The sequence below is a fragment of the Meles meles genome, chromosome 18 (genome assembly GCF_922984935.1).
Source record: "Meles meles chromosome 18, mMelMel3.1 paternal haplotype, whole genome shotgun sequence".
Taxonomy (NCBI): Eukaryota; Metazoa; Chordata; class Mammalia; order Carnivora; family Mustelidae; genus Meles; species Meles meles.
In genome coordinates this window covers 23,709,219-23,728,495 of record NC_060083.1, presented here as the reverse complement: position 1 = coordinate 23,728,495, position 19,277 = coordinate 23,709,219, and the positions used below count along the sequence as shown (strand labels likewise).

At 37.5% G+C, this 19,277-nt stretch overlaps 1 protein-coding gene across 1 annotated transcript in view; it reads right to left on the bottom strand.

The window, feature by feature from the left end:
• The window catches only part of CPD (carboxypeptidase D), a 79,359-nt gene that overhangs the window by 39,930 nt on the left and 20,152 nt on the right, over window positions 1–19,277 (bottom strand). The window contains exons 3-7 of the mRNA XM_045985017.1: window positions 7,325–7,467; window positions 6,572–6,741; window positions 5,381–5,730; window positions 4,710–4,901; window positions 3,014–3,181 (exon numbers count right to left, since the gene is read on the bottom strand). Of these exons, the coding sequence (XP_045840973.1) occupies window positions 3,014–3,181; window positions 4,710–4,901; window positions 5,381–5,730; window positions 6,572–6,741; window positions 7,325–7,467 (1,023 nt within the window). The remainder of the gene's footprint in view (window positions 1–3,013; window positions 3,182–4,709; window positions 4,902–5,380; window positions 5,731–6,571; window positions 6,742–7,324; window positions 7,468–19,277) is intronic.

The following is a 19,277-nucleotide window of genomic DNA, read 5'->3' as shown; positions in this document are numbered from 1 at the left end:
CTCCACTTATATCAATGAACAGATCATCTAAACAGAAAATCAACAAGGAAACAATGGCTTTGAATGATACACTGGACCAGCTGGATTTAACAGATATATTCATCCTAAAACAGCAGAATACACATTCTTTCCAACTGCACATGTTATATTCTCCAGAACAGATCACATATTGAGCCACAGAGCAAGTCTCAACAAACTGAAAAAGACAGAAGTCATACCATGCATCTCTTCTGACCACAATGCAATGAAACTAGAAGTTAACCACAAGAAAAAAATCTGGAAAGACCACAAATACATGGAGGTTAAATAGCATGTTACTAAAAAATGGATAGGTCAATCAGAAAATAAAAGAAAAATTAAAAAGTACATAGAAACAAATGAAAACACACTCATTCAAAACCTTTGAGATGCAGCAAAAGTGGTTCTAAGAGGGAAGTTTATAGCAAAATATGTCCTGGAAAGAAACAAGTCCACATGATTGAAGATGTATCTCCCATCATGCCAAGGTCTTGATACCACATATGTCAATCTGTAAATTATGTTCATTGGAATATAGCTAGTATTATAAACATCGTAAGTGTGTACTGTCATTCTAAAATTGCAGGTAAAAAGAATAAAAAAATAGATAAATAACATGGCAGGTTAATCTATATTCCATCACATTTCAGCTCTGATACTTAATTAGATAATCCAACATATGTTGACAATTACTTCCCTTACCCTTGATGCTAATACCTTTGCTCTTTAAAACAAAGACAAAAACAACACAAAAACCCAGCTTTATTGAACAGTTGACCCCTGAATAACAGGGGCTTGAATTGCATGGATCCACTTACATGCAGATTTTTATCAATACAATACTATATATGTATTTCTTAATGATTTTGTAGAAATGAATAAATGTATTCCTAAAAATGATTTTCTTGGTAACATAAATTTTTTTTCGAGCTTAGCATACAGTATATAATACACATAACATACAAAATACATGTTAATCAACAGTTGATGTCATCAGTAAGGCTTCTGATCAACAGTGGGCTGTTACTAGTTAAGTCTGGGGGAAGTCAAAAGTTATACATGCATTTCCAACTACACAGGGGCTAGCCCCCTTAACTCTCATGTTGTTCAGGGGTCAACTGTAATTCACGTTAACATATAATCCATCCATTTAAAGTATATAATTCAATGTTGTTCAGTACATTCACAGGGTTGTACCATGTACCATCATTATGTACCATCATTACTATCTAATTATAGATCATTTCATCATGCCAAAAGAAAACCCTGTACCCATTAGCAGTCACTCCCACTTCCTCCCACCACTATTCACCATAGCCTGAGGCAACCATGAATCTGTTATCTATCTCTATACATTTACGTGCTCTGAACATTTCATAAAATGTAATCATGTAATATATGGTTTTTGGTGACTGGTTTCTACCATTTAGCATATTTTCAAGGTTCATTTATGTTGTAAAATGCATCAGGACTGCATTGCTTTTCACAGTCAAATAATAACCAATTGTATGAGTATACTGTATATATATACACAGAGAGTGACAGAATGGATAAAAAACAAGATCCATTTATATGATGTCTACAAGAGACTCATTTTAGACCTAAAGACAGCTGCAGACTGAAAGTGAGGGAAATGGAAAAACAAACATCTATCATGCAAATGGATGTCAAAAGAAAGCCAGAGTACCCATACTTAATCAGACAAAATAGCCTTTAAAACAAAGACTACTGGGTGCTGGGTGGCTCAGCTGGTTAAGCGACTGCCTTCAGCTCAGGTCATGCCACTCATCAGATGATGGATATGTGGGTTGTTTATACTTTTAGGTTATTATGAATAATGCTACTATGAATATTCATGTACAAGTTTACATGTAGACAAATGGTTTCAGTTCTCTTTGGTATTTACACTTTCACTCTTACTCATATAGCCCCAGTTAGACATTGTGATGATTTTTTTTTTTTTTAAAGATTTTATTTATTTATTTGACAGAGAGAGATCACAAGTAGGCAGAGAGGCAGGCAGAGAGAGAGAGAGAGAGAGGAGGAAGCAGGCTCCCCGCCGAGCAGAGAGCCCCACGCGGGACTCGATCCCAGGACCCCGGGACCACGACCCGAGCCGAAGGCAGAGGCCCAAACCACTGAGCCACCCAGGCGCCCCACTGTGATGATTTTTAATCTTGACCTCTCATCCTATCCAACTGACCAATTCCTGCTGAATTCTATGAAGTGTATACGCCCAAACACTACAGAAGATTGAGGCCATTGTGCTACAGTTTAATTCATAGCAAGGAAAAAATAAGAGAATGTCTTCTAAACTTACATAAAAGAGTATTAAATTCTAGTGAAGAACAGGACTAAAGATTTCCAGTTTGTTAGTGTTTAATTTTTCTGAATGACAGAGAGTATGTTACCAAATTCCCAGTGAGAGTAATGAATATAAATGAATATAAAACACATGTGAAGGATACATATAAAACACTTGAAGAACTAAGTGAGGGTGGGGGAGAGAGGAGGGAGAGAGGGACAAGGGGAGAGAGAGAGGGAGAGGAATGTAGGAGGGAGGATAGGGGAAGGGAAGAGTAGGAAAGAAAAAGGGGGAAAATAGGAAATTGGCTTAAAAAGCAATGAGACAAGATGGGATCGGGAGGGAGACAAACCATAAGAGACTCTTAATCTTAGAAAACAAACTGAGGATGGGGAGGTGGGTAGGGAGAGGGTGGTTGGGTTATGGACATTGTGGAAGGTATGTGCTGTGAAGTGTGTAAACCTGGCGATTCACAGACCTGTACACCTGGGGCTAATAATACATTATATGTTAATAAAAAAAATTTTTTTTAAAAAACAATGAGAAAATATCTTTATTATTTTCTGCTGTAAAATCGGTAATAGGATACCCATTTTAAGATAGCCTGAAACTATAAACAGATAACATTCCACCAGGATTTTCAAACGCTCTCAACAAGAATTAATTACTGGAATATCAAGTTGCTGTTACCTCCATGCAGGTTTGCTGACAGTACAAACGGATAGGACTTCATCCAGCTCATTACAGCGATAGTTTCTGGCTGGGTAGGATCTGTGATCTGAAAGAACTGGTCTGGGAAATTTCGGTTCAGGTCAAAGTTGTTGCTGTTGTTTCTGCCAATTACACTTACTGAATCTCCTGTATGATAAAGTATTTAAATTTAAGTCATGTTTCACTTACATTTTAACCCAATACATAATATTTCAGCTATCTTAATCCAAAAATAAATGTGAACACATCAGTCTTCACTACGATTAAAACATACATTTTTCGGTATTGCACATTAAAAAAATGTATCTCCTCCAGATCTTTTCACCAGAAAGGTGAAACCATCTCCTCCAGATCTTTTCACCAGAAAGGTGAAACCATTATCCTTTCTTTTCTGCCCTCTGTTCATACTTTGAGGGAAAGAAAAAATCCAACTAGAGAAATTATATTAAAGTACTGGCTCAAAAAAAAAGTATTGCTCAATTGCCAATAATCCATACACAGACACGATCACAATGTTGAGTGGACATGACTGATCAGAGGGAGGTTCTGTTGTCCTGGTATACACGTCACGTAAACATCCTAAAGAAACAGACCGAATGAAAAGAAGAAAACTGATATGCTTACATTAAAGTAATCACAAAATGGTAGTCAGTCAAGAACACAGTTGGAAGTTTAATCTGACGAAGAAAGGGTTGAATTTAAATTTACTCTTTTTTAATAAGGAGTGGGAATCCTAATATAATCATAGTGATGAGAAAAATTTGCAAGTGAATGAGAAAAACCTACTGGGGGGTTCACTGATAGTGAGTCGTTCTCTCTCTCAGCAAAGGTCTCAAAAGAGGAATGTGGAAGGATTTGTGAGGCTGACAATAAGGAAGGTCCTTAGTGAAGTACACTGAATAATAAAAAATGGAATAACCTGCTGATTCGTTAGTTGATTCTCTCAGTGTTCAGTCAGTGAGAGTCACGTGGCTGCATATTCATATGGTGGTACCTTCTCTACTCACTGGTATGATTGCCTGGACAGAACCGCGGGTGGGAAAAAACAGACTCTCACACTCCTAGTGTTTGGCATAAAGTGGCCCCTGTAAACAACTTGCCCCCCCCACCCCCGACTATATTGCCCCGGGAGGTATATGGGCTGGTCCAGAAGAGGCAGAGGAATGGTAAGTCAATATCTCAGCAGGTTTAGAATATGCAGGGGGAGTACAACTGGGAGTCAATATAGAGTCACTGGCTTCAAAAGAGATTTGGTGTTGAGTTTTCACCTATGTGACAGTATTCCCAATACATTAATTTAACAAGATTACTGGGTAATGGTAATTTTTAAAAGCAATTAAACTTATTTTATTAAGTTATTTGTTAATTTCTTATCAATCAAATAATTAAGTTATTTAAAATTATTGTTAAAATGGAAAAATTTATTAAAATCTTATATTATTTTTAGGAAATAAGAGCCATTACCTAAGTGGAGAACTCCATTAAATGTAAACCTGATATCATAATTGTTGAATGAACTAGCCTATCTTATAAGAATACAAACGCCAGAAAAATTATATAAGAACAAAATAATAAATTCCAAGTAAACAACCAGTTCAAATTCTCTTCTACTCCCAAATATTCATGCTAAATGATAACCAAAAAGGTTAAGCATTAATAGATAGCTATTCTTTACCTTCTTGGGCCTTTTCATACCCATCAGGATTCATGGAAGGCATCAGGTGAATTCTAGTGCTGCGGACTAAATCTGTCACTTCAGGGTCTGTTCCAAAGTTCTTACAAAGGTATTCAATAAGGTTCAATAGCAGTTCCCGTCCGACCACTTCATTTCCATGCATGTTTCCAATGTACTTAAATTCTGGTTCACCTAAAAACAAAATAATTACATGGAAGAGTTTTTTTCCTTTTTATTTTACCATGGACTCTATTTTTACCCCAACGTATGTAAGACCTTGAACCAAAAATTTAAGAAAAGACATATTTTGGCAAAAGAAACAGGAAAAAGTATCTTATAAAGCAGGTTCTTTACTAATATATACATCTGTGCAGGCTCAAAGCATACACACATACACACATGTGCGCACATGCTCAAGCATGCACACACGCCATATAATATGAAAATAAAAATACCATTAGCAGAAAAAATCTAATCTATGCAGTATATTAAATACTGTGCCTAATATGGATTATGAAATGGATTTTCTTTTTTTCTTGCAAAAGATTGGTTACATTTTCTTTGTTCCAGTTACACGTACTTAAGGTGACTTTTCTAGATGAAACACAGAAAATATGGTACATAGCTCTGAAAGGCACTACTGAAATTATGTAGAAGACCATGCTTATTACCTGGTTCATGGACACCTGGGTTATCGGATATCTCCATTACATAAAGTTCTCTTGACTCTACTGATTTTCCTAATGAATAAAGCCGGGTGATGTTAGGATATTCATTGGCAAACCTTCTCAAGAAGATTTCCATATCAGGGAAATGGTGGTGGTGAAAGTCCTTTGGCTGAATTGGCTGGTGGAAGGATTGTGTTCCGGGAAGATTATTAAGCAGAGCGACTGTGCTAGCAGTTACTACTACCTCAGTTGTGTCAGGGATCACTGAAGCCACAGTTGGCCGAAGGGAAAAATTCACCTTTGTGGCCGGTCCTTCTTTCACTATTATATTATTAATTGTCAGTGGCATATACCTGAAAAAAAATTTTTTTTTTTTAAAAAGTAGGTGGCTTGGAGTTAAATTCAAACACACAATGCTTTAACATTATAAAAGCACAACAGCCTTTTCATACTCTTACACTTGGTGGTCTATCAAAACTCAAACTAAATAAAGATAAATGGGTAAATTCAAGACTTTTAGGACATGATCTCAGAGAATCCCAGATTAAGTCTTTAAAGAACTACTTCTCTTACCGTCTTCTCAGTTCCATGTATTAGAATGCTTACCAAAAATTACATGCAAAGGAAAGAATAATATGAAAGATGGAGGTCACTAACCCACCATAACAATTGCTATAGTACTCAAAGAAGGGATAAACCATTCAATCCTTTGCTGTGCCTTATCACACTGACATTCCAACTACTTTCCCAAATAGGAAAGCTCAAAATTAAATGAGACATTTTCAATTAAATCCTTAGCAAACAGATTCCTGAAAGATGGCCAGGGGAGGTAAGAAACCACTAATTTCATATATCAGAAAGCTGATGTTAGGGCAACTTTTTAAAATGTCTTTCCCAGAGCTCTGAGTTTTTTCTATTCTGGTACTCAGTTAGCTTTGAGGCAATGCTTTATACAGCTGACCATCTTTTTAAGCTTTTAAAACTGTCCTTCCTCGAAATTTTACAATTATTATCCAGTTATACTGATAGACTATGTCCCAAGACTCCACAATACTATTTTTTTGCTGTAAAAGGGAAAAAAATCAGAAAACAAAGAAAAAATAAAAGCCAGGTACAGTAAATAATGTTTCCTAGACTGTATTTCTCTCTTAGCTATAAACAGAGGCTTGCTATTTTCAGATTCTAAATTCTTACCCAGTTGAAACAGCTGTAATGTTGTAAGTTCCAGGAACAAGTAATCTGTGGAAATCACCAAATCTGCCTGTTGTGATATTATGATTAATACCAGCTACTGAGATGGTTGCATTTTCTAAACCAGATCCCGTTACTGAATCTTTAACAAATCCTTTAACTCCAATGTGAACCTAAAAAAACATGAATCAAAGTAGACTGTTCAAAGACAATTTGGAAGGTAAGAGAACATCACCCCTCTCTGCAATGATGCTAGAATTTCTAAAAAAAATAAATAAGGTCACATCTCTATTTTGCTGAAGTATTTTTCAATGCCTCCAAGTGAAAATAAAATAGACAAAAAATATTGCCCCTTACACTTAAAACATGTCTGACATGTAGACTAGTAATATGCTTTTGAAATTTCCTCTCCTCCAAACGAGACTTCTAATTTTCTCAACAAGTAATAATTTTTCATTAAGTAATAATTTCTTGTATATTCAATACTATATTACCCTGCCTGATATTTAAATTGAACTGATGTCCATGGTTCATATAGTAGTAAAGGCTCTTTAGCAAATATGATCACATGACATCGTAAGAACCTGACAGTACAAGTTCGGCTGATTACTTCAGTCTATAAAGTGTTCCAAGACAATCAGAGAAAGCCCTCCAGAGGAAAAGAACTGTTAAAGATTGTTACTCCAGTGCAACTGAATTTCTCCCTTATATCATCTGCTATTTCTATTCCCCAACCTTCCAGTCAGCTACTTTTACCTTTTCAATCAATGTGATCAAAGACTCACGATTGTTCTCCCATTCTTGTCGAAGCTGAGAAGCAGGTGGGTACTTGCAACAAGATAATTCTAATGTGATCTCAAAACAGTTGGCCCATACATAATTGTAATCTTGCATACCACCTGTAACATAAAGGAAAAAATGTTTATTCTCAGAAAGACCAAACAAATTAAATCGGCCATCTCTGAATCTATAAATTTTCTTTTCAAAACATTGTTTGAAATTGGGGAAGGCTCTTGGATTACAGAGGAGACTAAGAAGGAAGGTTAAAGGAATATATGCTGAAAAGGAATACACATAAAGGAAATGCATTTGACTGACAGAATGAATAGTGCTCAGGTCATGATCTCAGGGTCCTGGGATCGAGTCCCGCATCGGGCTCTCTGCTCAGCGGGAAGCCTGCTTCCCTCTCTCTCTCTCTGCCTGCCTCTCTATCTACTTGTGATCTCTCTCTGTCAAATAAATAAATAAAATCTTTAAAAAAAAAAAAAAAAAAAAAAAAAAAAAAGAAGAGCACAAACACACCAGGTAATAACAAAAGTATAATGATAACAGCTCTACATTTGGGTCTTTACCATATGCCAGACCTGTCCTATGAGCTTTAAGAATATTAACATTTAATCTTTACAAGTGTTTAAGGTTGGTATTATTTCACCCATTTTATAAATGTAAGAAGTAGGATAGACAGAGAGAGGTTAATATTTTTGACAGCATGAGCATGAAAGGTATACATGATCTTAAAGTTGTGAAGGATGTTCATGCCAAAGCATTATTAAGTGCCTACTATTCTAACTGTACTTCCCTTTATCAAGAAGGTAACAAGAGAGGGGCGCCTGGGTGGTTCAATGGGTTAAAGCCTCTGCCTTCGGCTCAGGCCATGATTCCGGGGTCCTGGGATTGAGCCCCGCATCAGCTTTCTGCTCAGCAGGGAGCTTGCTTCCCTTCCTCTCTCCCTGCCTGCCTTTCTGCCTATTTGTGATCTCTGTCTGTCAAATAAATAAATAAAATCTTTAAAAAAAAAAGGTAACAAGAGGAAAAAAAAGGCAAAATCTAGGGTGATGCAGCTGCATGCACAAATCAGGGGAGGAGGGAGAGGATGAGACATAACAAACCCTTTCAAAATGTGTTCAATGGAAGAGGGAAGTAAAAAGGGGAATAAGCATCCACAGCTAACCACTTTCACCACTTCTACACCCAGATAAGCCCACATACTCGTTCTGTAGAAAGTTTATTACCTTACCATTCCTGTCACTTGATTTTTTTTAATGAATTTTTTTTTTTTTTAAGATTTTATTTATTTATTTGACAGACAGAGATCACAAGTAGGCAGAGAGGCAGGCAGAGAGAGGAGGAAGCAGGCTGTCCGCAGAGCAGAGAGCCCGATGCGGGGCTCGATCCCAGAACCCTGGGATCATTACCTGAGCCGAAGGCAGAGGCTTTAACCCACTGAGCCACCCAGGCGCCCCGGCAACCACTAATCTTTTTATTATTTCCATATGGCTTGGCTTTTTCCAGAATGTCACAGAGTTGGGACAGCACAGTATATAGCCTTTTCAGATTGGTTTCTTTCATTTAATAATAGTTATTTAAAGTTCCTCCATGTCTTTCCATGACTTGATAGTTTTCTTTTTAGTGCTAAATGATATGCCATTGTCTGGCTGTACCACAGTTTATCTTACCCGTTTACCTACTGAAAGATGTGTTGGTTGCTTCCAAGTTTTGACAATTATGAATTAACCCACTATAAACATCTGTATGCAGATTTTTGTGTGGACATATATTTTCAACTCCTTTGGGTAAATACCAAGGAGCATAGCTGTTACATCATATAGTAAGAGTATGTTGGTTTTTTTAAGAAACCACCAAACTGTTTTCCAAAGTGGTTGCACCATTTTGCATTCCCCTACCACCAATGAAAGAGAGTTCCCGTTGCTCGACATTTTCATCAGCATTTGTTGCCAGTGTTCTGGATTTTGGTCATTCTGGATTTTGACCATTCTGGTAAGCAGGAAGTAGTAATTTGTTGCTTTATTTTTTTTTAAAGATTTTATTTATTTATTTGAGAGAGAATGAGAGAGAGAGCATGAGAGGGGGTAGAGTCAGAGGGAGACACAGACCCCCTGCTGGGTAGGGAGCCCAATATGGGACTCAATCCTGGGACTCGACTGTGGGACTCCAGGATATGACCTGAGCCAACAGCCGTCGCTAGGAGCCTGTAACTTGTTGCTTTAATTTGCATTTCCCTGATGACATGTAATGTGGAGCATCTTTTCTTTATTTTTTTTTTAACTTTATTGATTTATTTGAGAGAGAGAGAGAGCACGCATGACTGGGGAGAGGGTCAGAGGGAGAAGCAGACTCTCTGCTGAGCAGGGAGCCCGATGCAATGCAGGGCTTCATTCAGGACCCTGGATCACAACCTGAGCAGAAAGCAGACGCTTAACTGACTGAGCCATTCAGGCACTCTGCATCTTTCCTTGTTTGCCACCTGTATAACTCTTTTTATTTAAAGATTTTATTTATTAACTTGAGAGAGAGAGAAAGAGCAAGTGGGTGGAGGAGCAGAGGGCGAGGGACAAGCAGACTCTGTGCTGAGCACAGAGCCCGATGCAGGGCCCAATCCCCCAACCCTGAGATCATGACCCAAGCCAAAATCAAGAGTCAGATGTTCAACTGACTAAGCCACTCATGGGCCCCTCTCACCTGTGTAAGTAACTTCTTTGGTAAGGTGTCTGTTAAGGTCTTTGGCCCACTTTTTAATCAGGTTATTTTTTGCTGTTGAGTTTTAAGAGTTCTTCATGTATTTTAGATCACAGTCCTTTATCAGACATGCTTTCTTCCTTTTTTGGGCCCAATAATATTCTACTGTATGTGTATACCACATTTTCTTTATCCAAATGTCAATGGACATTTAGGTTGTTTCTTGGCAACTGTAAATAATGCTGCAGAGAACCTCAATGTGCACATATCTTTTCATGATCCTGCTTCAATTCTTTTGTATATATACTCAGAAGCAGAACTGCTGAATCATATGGTAATTCTATTTCTAACTTTCCGAGGAAGCTCCATACTGTTTCCTACAGTAGCTACACTATTTTTATATTTCCACCAACCACGCAAAGGGTTCCAAATTCTCCACATCCCTACCAACACTTGCTATTTTTTTTTTAGATTGACCATCCCAAAGGAGTATAAAGTGATAAGTCATTGAGGCTATGATTTGCTTTTCCCTGATGATTAGTGATATTGAACATCTTTCCATATATATGTTAGCCATTTGTATATTTTCTTTGAAGAAATGTCTATTCAAGACCTTTGCCCACTTTTTTTTTTAATTTTATTTTTTTTAATATTTTATTTATTTGACAGAGAGAGATCACAACTAGGCAGAGAGGCAGGCAGAGAGAGAGGAGGAAGCAGGCTCCCCGCGGAGCAGAGAACCCGATGCGGGGCTCGATCCCAGGACCCTGAGATCATGACCTGAGCCGAAGGCAGAGGCTTTAACCCACTGAGCCACCCAGGCGCCCCCCTTTGCCCACTTTTAATCAGATTACTTGAGAGGTTTGAGTTGTACCAGTTTTTTTTACATATTCTGAATATTAACCCTTTATCAGATACATGGTTCACAAATATTTTCCATAGGCTGTTTTTTTACTCTGTTGATTGCTTCCCTCACCATACAAGACATTGGAGGGTTTTGAACAGAGGTGTGATATAATCTGAATTGCCTTAAAAAAAAAAAAAAAAAAAAGTGGGCTCCATGCCCAAAGTGGAGCCTAACGCAGGGCTTAAACTCATGATCCTGAGATCAAGACCTGAGCTGAGATCGAAAGCTGAACACTTAACTAACTGACCCATCCAGATGTCCCATGAATTGCCTTTTTAAAAGATCATTCTGACTGCTGGGTGGAGAATGACTGGGGGATGAGGGGTAAAAGGGGAAGCAGAGTGAAGAATTAGGAAAAAATGATGGCTTGGATCATAATTAAGATTTCTGTTGGTAGGGGATATGAAGCAGACAGATCTGGATTTAGAAAGGATTTGTTTATACAGAATCAAGGACGACTTTTAGATTTTTAGCTAGAGAAACTAGGAAGATAGTAGTGCCATTAACTATCTGAAAGGAGAAGCTATCTGAACTATCTGAAAGGAGAAAGCTATGACATGCCTAAGCTCTGTCTTTGGTCCTCTTCTCTTATTTATTCCCTTGATGTCTCGTGATTTAAATATTATCTACATGCTGACAACTCTCAAATTTCTATCTCAAGTGAAGACCTCTTTCCCAGACTCCAGACTTGTACATCCAATTGCCTAGTCAACATCTCTACTTGCATATCATAAACTTAACGTACCTTCATCTTCTCCAAACTTGCTCCACCTGCAATCTCTCCTATCATGGCTAATGGCACTTCCATTCTTCCAGCTGCTCAGGCCAAAAACCCTTGGAGTTAAATTCCAATCTAAAGCATCAGAAACTCATGGTAGCTCTAACTGGAAAATCTAGAATCCAAAGATTTCTCCTCACCTCCATGGCTGCTGTCCTTGTATAAGCCACCATCCTTTCTTTGCCTGAATTTCTTCAAACACTCTTAACAGTTCTCCCTGTACCTGCCCTTGCCCTTCTATATTCATTTCTCAACAGAGATACGAAATTAATTCTGTTAAAATGTTAAGTCAGATGTTACTCTTCTGTATGATGACTCCCTTTTTCACTCAGACTAAAAGCCAAAGTCTTTACAGAGGCCTAATGCCCCATGTGATTTGTCTTCTACCATTTCCCTTCCTCCTTTAACCTTCTTTCATACTCTCTCCATCACTGGCTCTGCATCTGCCACAATGGCCTCCCTGCAGTTCACTGGATACACTGGGTACCTCCTGACTTCGGGTCTTTGCTCTAGCTACTACCTCTGCCTGGTATGCTCTTCTCCCAGATATCCCTACTTGACTAATTCCCTCACCTCCAGCTCTTTGCTCCAATTTCAAACTGACTTCCCCATTTAAAGTTGCTACTTGCTTCTCCCCACCATTATCCCCAAGCGCATCCCACCAACACTCACAATTCCACTCACTCTTTTGTACTTTTTCTTTTTTCTACAGTACTTAACAATATACCTACTAAGTTGTTTATTTACTGCCTATTTCTCTCGACTATATTATAAGCAACACAGGGGCAGAGATATCTACTACACCCACTGATGGATATTCCAAGCACCAAACGGTATCTGGCACACAGTAGCCCTTCAAGAAGTATCTATTGAAAAAATGAAACTAAGTAGGTAATTAAGATTTCTGTTGTGAAAGTATTAAATTTGAGATGCCCATTGAACATCTATATAGAGATGTCAAAGACTTTGTCTTCCCAGAATATATGTAAGTTTATAACCACCAAAAGCCCAGTAACCTGGTCTTAATATTCTTCTTAGAAGACAAGGTATCCATCTTTTGACCTTCTCTTATTGTCCAGCATCTTGATATGAACTTTGGGTCTGGCATCTAGGATCATCTTTGCTTAACGCTCACCTGTATGTACACATGTGGACATACACATACTATTCATGACACATAATATTTATTAATATTTTCCAATTTTTACTACTATATTGGTCATAGTACAATGGTCATTGTGTTTAAGACGTTATACTAAGATTATAGGGATTTAATAAATAAGAGACATACCTTCATTCATAGTCTAGAGTCTTGGTGAAGAAGTAGAACACAGAACACATAAAAATAACAATTTCAGAGCAAGGCAGTGTGAGCTCATGTTTTTTTGCATATGTAAAACTTAATAGCTGTGTTAAATTGCAAACATGGCCAATTCATACTTTAATTATGCCAGAAGGTAGGGAAGTAGATGGCTTACAACATTATAATCACCAGGCTGGAGTTCTGGCATTCTTTTGTCTGTTCCTTAATTGTCTTACTTAAGTAGCAATTTAAGAAACACTAGCTAAGAACAACACGAAGACCAAGTTTACAGTAATATTTTGGAGTATTATCTAATCAGCTTTTAAACTTTAATAGTACTACAGCTAGCCAGTGCCAATCAATGACACATGGAAATATATTCCCAGGGTAGGGGAAGAGAGGAAGGATAGAAGTCTTCTAAAATAAGACTTTAAGAGAAGAAATTACATTCAGTGGACTCTACAAATCACACACTGTAGTGATTTTTTTTTTTTTATATAACTCTACAATCTAAAACTAAAGGTCAGATTCATGGAGACAAAACTCTTTTTGTAGGTCCTATAGTTTGAGGAAATATTACAGTGAAGAGTGTACCTAACTGTAACACATCTTTGTGGAGTTAATCATAGCTTTACAGCATAGAATCTAGTGGAAATACAAAATATTCATTAAATCTTGGCATGTATTCCCCAAATTTTCCTTTGATAAGACCCTATTTAACAGGAAGCCATGTAAATATTGGAAATAAAATCAAGGGGGAATGAATTAGTCAGTAATTGTTATAGGAACAACTGGTAACTATGTGATAAAAAATACAGGTGAACTTTACCTCCTGGCATACCAAATAACCTCTTAAATCCATATGGAATTTGATGTAAAAATGAAACTGTAAATAAAACTGGAACTCAACATGAATATTTTTGTACTCTCAGGATAAGAATCTAAGTTTGGCAGCAAAGTAGCATGAAGGCATAAAAGGGAAAAAAAATGATAGATTTAACTATTAACAACTGTAAAATATTTGTTAATCAAAAAACTACCTTAAGGGGCGCCTAGGTGGCTCAGTGGGTTAGGCCTCTGCCTTCGGCTCAGGTCATGATCTCAGGGTCCTGGGATCAAGCCTCACATCAGGCTCTCTGCCCAGCAGGGAGCCTGCTTCTCCCTCTCTCTCTCTGCCTGCCTCTACGCCTACTTGTGATCTTTCTCTCTCTGTCAAATAAATAAATAAAATATTAAAAAAAAAAAACAAAAAAAAACAAAAAAAAAAACTACCTTAAAAAATTTTAAAAAGAGACGAAGAAAAAAACCTCATAAAATAAGAGAGTATAGCACACTCCTGGGTAACAATTTAATAATTATGTGTATGACATCTTTGACATGACCTTAACAGAGAAATTTCTTTTTCAGGAACTTATTCCAAGGTAATAGCTACAAAGAAGAGGACTATAAGGTTTAAACTGAATGAGAATAAAACTGAAAAATACCTGACTATCCAAAAATGGGGGATCAGTTTACAATTATATAAAATGGGCTACTGTGCAACTATTTAAGGTATTGTGGACACACACACATGACATTTACCATATAATAACAAAAAAGGTTATAAAACAGCATATACAGGGTGATGGGTATTGAGGAGGGCACATGCTGTGATGAGCACTGGGTGTTACACTTAACTAATGAATCACTGAACAGCATCAAGGATTAATCATGTACTATACAGTGGCTAACTGAATGTAATTTTTTTTTTAAGATTTTGTTTGACAGAAAGAGATCACAAGTAGACAGAGAGGCAGGTAGAGAGAGAAAGAGAGAGAGAGAGAGAGAGAGAAGCAGGCTCCCCGCTGAGCAGAGAGCCTAATGTGGGACTTGATCCCAGGACCCTGAGATCATGACCTGAGCGGAAGGCAGTGGCTTAACCCACTGAGCCACCCAGGTGCCCCCTGAATGTAATTTTTTTTTAAAAAAAGCATATAAAGATAAATCTTTTTGCATGATACTTTAAACTTTATTCTTCTCTGAAACATACAGCTTCTCAGTTTCCCTATACTCAAGTATGAGTTAACTGATTCAAAAGAATTTTGACAATCTAACCAACATGCTATGCTGTTTTACAGGTTTTTTTTTTTAACTCAAGTTTATTGAGTCATAGTTTATATACTATAAAAGTCATCCTTTTTAAGTATATAGTGCAATGTGTACACTCATATATGCTCCACCACAATCAAGATACAGGACATTTGTCTCATCCCAGAAAGTTCCCTTCCTCCAGCTTCCAGGTTTTGGGCAACCACTAATCTAATTTCTTTGCCTATATTTTTGCTTTCTCCAGAATGTCATATAAATAAAATCACACAGTATAAAGCCTTTTGTATGCGGCTACTTTTACTTAGCACAATGCTTCTGAGATTCATTCATACTGTTGCATATATAAATTCTCCTTTTTATTACTGGGTATTCGCTTGCATGGATGTAGTGCAATTTGTTTATCCTTTTACATGTGCTGGATATTTGAGTTGCTTTCAGTTTCTGGTGATCGTGAATAAAGCTGTGCACAGACCTTAGTGTGCGCATATATTTTCATGTTTTTTGGACAAATATCTAGGAGTGGCTTGGCTGAGTTATACAGCAAATCTAAGTTTAACTTTATAAGAAACTGTCAAACTGTTTTCCAAAGTGGCTTACCATTTCACATTCCTACCAGCAATGCATGAATGTTCTAGTTTCTCTGCATCCTCACTTAAACTGCTCATGCAATTGGTCAGATTTTTAACTCTAAATATTCTAGTGGGTATACAGTGGGATCTCATTATGGTTTTAATTTGTATTTCCCTGACAACAAATAATATTGCACATCCTTTCATGTCTTTATTTATCATCTATATTAGGAGACCTTGGAAGCTAGGGACTATTGGTGATATTGTAGAGAAGGAAGGATCTTAAGAAAGGGATCCCATAAACTGTCTATGAGCTCCTGGCCTTAATCTTGAACTGCAATGTGTGGGTATGACCCTAACAACATGCCAAAAGCATGGAGAACTGAATAACAAAACAGCTTCCAGACTGGCCCTTGGGAGGTAAGTACACAGAACAGATCTGAACAGAACTGCAAATGCTTTGAAAATTCAAACTGCCATCACAGCCCATCGGAGGCAAGTCAAAACTTACAACTGAGCCTACCTGGGTCATTGACTGCTAAAATAAACAAAGAAATTGTCATTTTTTTTATAGAATTTAAACAAGACTTGGATCTCATAAGATCCAAAATGTTCAGCCTATAACCCAACATTCTCTGATATTCAAAGAACCAGGAAAATGTCAACCACTTGAAAGGAAAAAATAATTAATAGACACCTACCCCAATGTGACCTAGATATTAAAATTATCAGACTAAGCTTAAAGCAGTTGTTTTAGCCACATTCCAAAGAAGTAAGATTAACCATTCTTTTTTTTCTTAAAAAAGGATTTAATTAACTTATTTATTTGACAGAGACACAGTGGGAGAGGGAACACAAGCAGTGGGAGTGAGAGAGAGAGAGAGAGAGAGAAAGAGAGAAGCAGGCCTCCTACTGAGTAGGGAGGGCAGATGCGGGCCTTGATCCCAGGACCCAGGAATCACGACCTGAGCCCAAGGCAAACGTTTAACGACTGAGCCACCCACGTGCCCCAAGATTAACCATTCTTAAAATAAAAAACAGAAGATGTAAAGAAGAAGGACAAAGTGGAAATTTCAAAATGAAAAATTCAATAACCAAAATTCAAATATTTACTTGATGAATTCAACAGGAGAATGGAACTGACAAGGGAGAAGAGTTAACTTGTAGACAGACAAACAGAAATTACCTAATGTAAATAACAGAGAAAAAAAGAATACTTTTAGGGACAAAGGTCTACCGAAAGGTCTGGCATTCTTGTCACTGGAGTCTCAGAAGGAGAGGAAAAGGGCACAATACCAAAAAAGGAAAAAAAAAAAAAGGTGAAGAAATTATAGCTGAAAAGTCCCCAAATTTGGCAAAAGATGTAAACTTAGATTTCAAGAAACTCAGCAAATCCCAAACAGGTTAAACTAAAAAAAAAAAAAAAAAAAAAAAATTCATGGCTAGATACTTTATAACCGAATTGCTCAAAACCAAAGACAAAGGAAAAACTCTTGAAAGCAGTAACAGAAAAATGATATGCTCATACAGGGGAACAACAATTCAAATGACTGTGAGATTCTCATCAAAAGCTGTGGAGGCCAGAAGGCAAGAGCATAAAACAAACAAACAAAACCTGCCAACCCAAAACCTAGAGTTTTATATCCAGTGAAAATATTCTTCAGTAATGAAGGCAAAAACAGACATTCTCAGTGAAGGAAAACTAAAGAATCCATAACAAACCAACTTGCTTTAAAAAAAAACAACAAAAAAAACGCTAAAGTCAGCCAACAGAAAGGATGATTACCCACCACCTGCATCAACATAGATGGAACTGGAGGGGCTTATGCTCAGGGAAATAAGTCAAGCAGAGAAAAACAATTATCGTATGGTTTCACTCATATGTGGAACATAAGGAATAGAGTGCAGGACCACAGAGGGAGGGAGGGAAAACCGGGAAGAAATCAGAGAGGGAGACAAACCAAACGGGAACCAAACTGAAGTTTACAGAAGGAAGGGGGGTGGGGATGGGGTAACCGGGGGATGGGTATTGAGAAGGGCACGTGTCATGATGAACACTGGGTGTTATATGCAACTAATGAATCGTTGGACACTACATCAAAAACTAATGACGTACTATATGTTGGCTAATTGAACATAATTAAAAAATTAATGAAAACCAAAACCAAAACCAAATAAATAAAAGAAATGCTAAAGAAAGTCAATTATTCGGGTAAAAAAATAAATGACACCAGAGAGAAATTCGGGATTTCCAGAATGAAAGAACAGCAGAAATGGTAAATATCTGGATAAATACAATGAACAATTTTTTTCCTCTTAAGTTCTTTAAAGTATGTATAACAGCTGAAAGCAAAAATCATAACGCTGTCAGGTGGGGTTTTCAATGCATATACACGTAATACAAATGACAACTGCAACATAAAGTAGGGGAGGGTACAGTGTGGTGGTGAGATTTGTGCATTCCTCCTGAAGTGGTAAAATATCAATCCTGTGATAGAACTGTGAAAAATTAAGCATCTAAATTGTAACTCCTAGAGCAACTACCAGAACAAACCATACAAAGGAGATATAGTAAAAAAAACACAAGAGATAAAATACTAAACATTCAAACAATCCCACAGAAGGCAGGAGAGAGGAAGCAGTAGAATAAAAAACAGAGGGAATAAAGAGGAAAATAATTAAAAAGTAGACTTAAATCCAAACATATCAATAATTACATTCAGTGTAAATGGTATAAATATACAGACTAAAAGACAAATTGCCAGAGGCACCTGGGTGACTTGGTTCTTTAAGCCTCTGCCTTCCGCTCAGGTAATGATCCCAGCATCCTGGGATCGCCCCCCCTCCATAGGCTCCCTGCTCAGTGGGAAGCCTGCTTCTCCCTCTTCCCCTCATGTGCCCTCTCTCTCGCTCAACTAAGTAAAATCTTAAAAAACAAATCAAAAATAAAAGACAAATTGTAAAATAAATTGAAAAACAAGAACCAACTACATGCTGTCCATCAGAAACTCACTTTATTTTTTTTAAGATTTTATTTTATTTGACAGACAGAGATCACAAGTAGGCAGAGAGGCAGGTGGCGGGGCGGGGATGTGGGGGAAAGCAGGCTCCCTGCCCAGCAGAGAGCCCGATGCGGGGCTCGATCCTAGGACCCTGAGATCATGATCTGACCCTTTATTTATTTTTTTTAAAGATTTTATTTATCTATTTGATAGCGAGAACAAGCACAAGTAGGCAGAGCAGCAGGCAGAGGGAGAGGGAGAAGCAGGCTCTCTGCAGAGCAGAGAGCATGAGATCATGACCTGGAGCAGATGGCAGATGCTTAACCAACTGAGCCACCCAGGCACCCTAAGAAACTCCCTTTAAATATAATGGTACAGACAAGTTAAAAGTAAAAGAAGGTGGGGCATCAGGTGGTCCTGGGATCGAGCCCCACACTGGGCTCCCTCCTCAGCGGGAAGACTACTTCCCTCTCCCACTCCCCTTGCTTGTGTTCCCTCTTTTGCTGTGTCTCTCTCTGTCAAATAATAAATAAAATCTTAAAAAAAATAAAAATAAAAGAAGGTTAAAAGATATACCATGCAAAC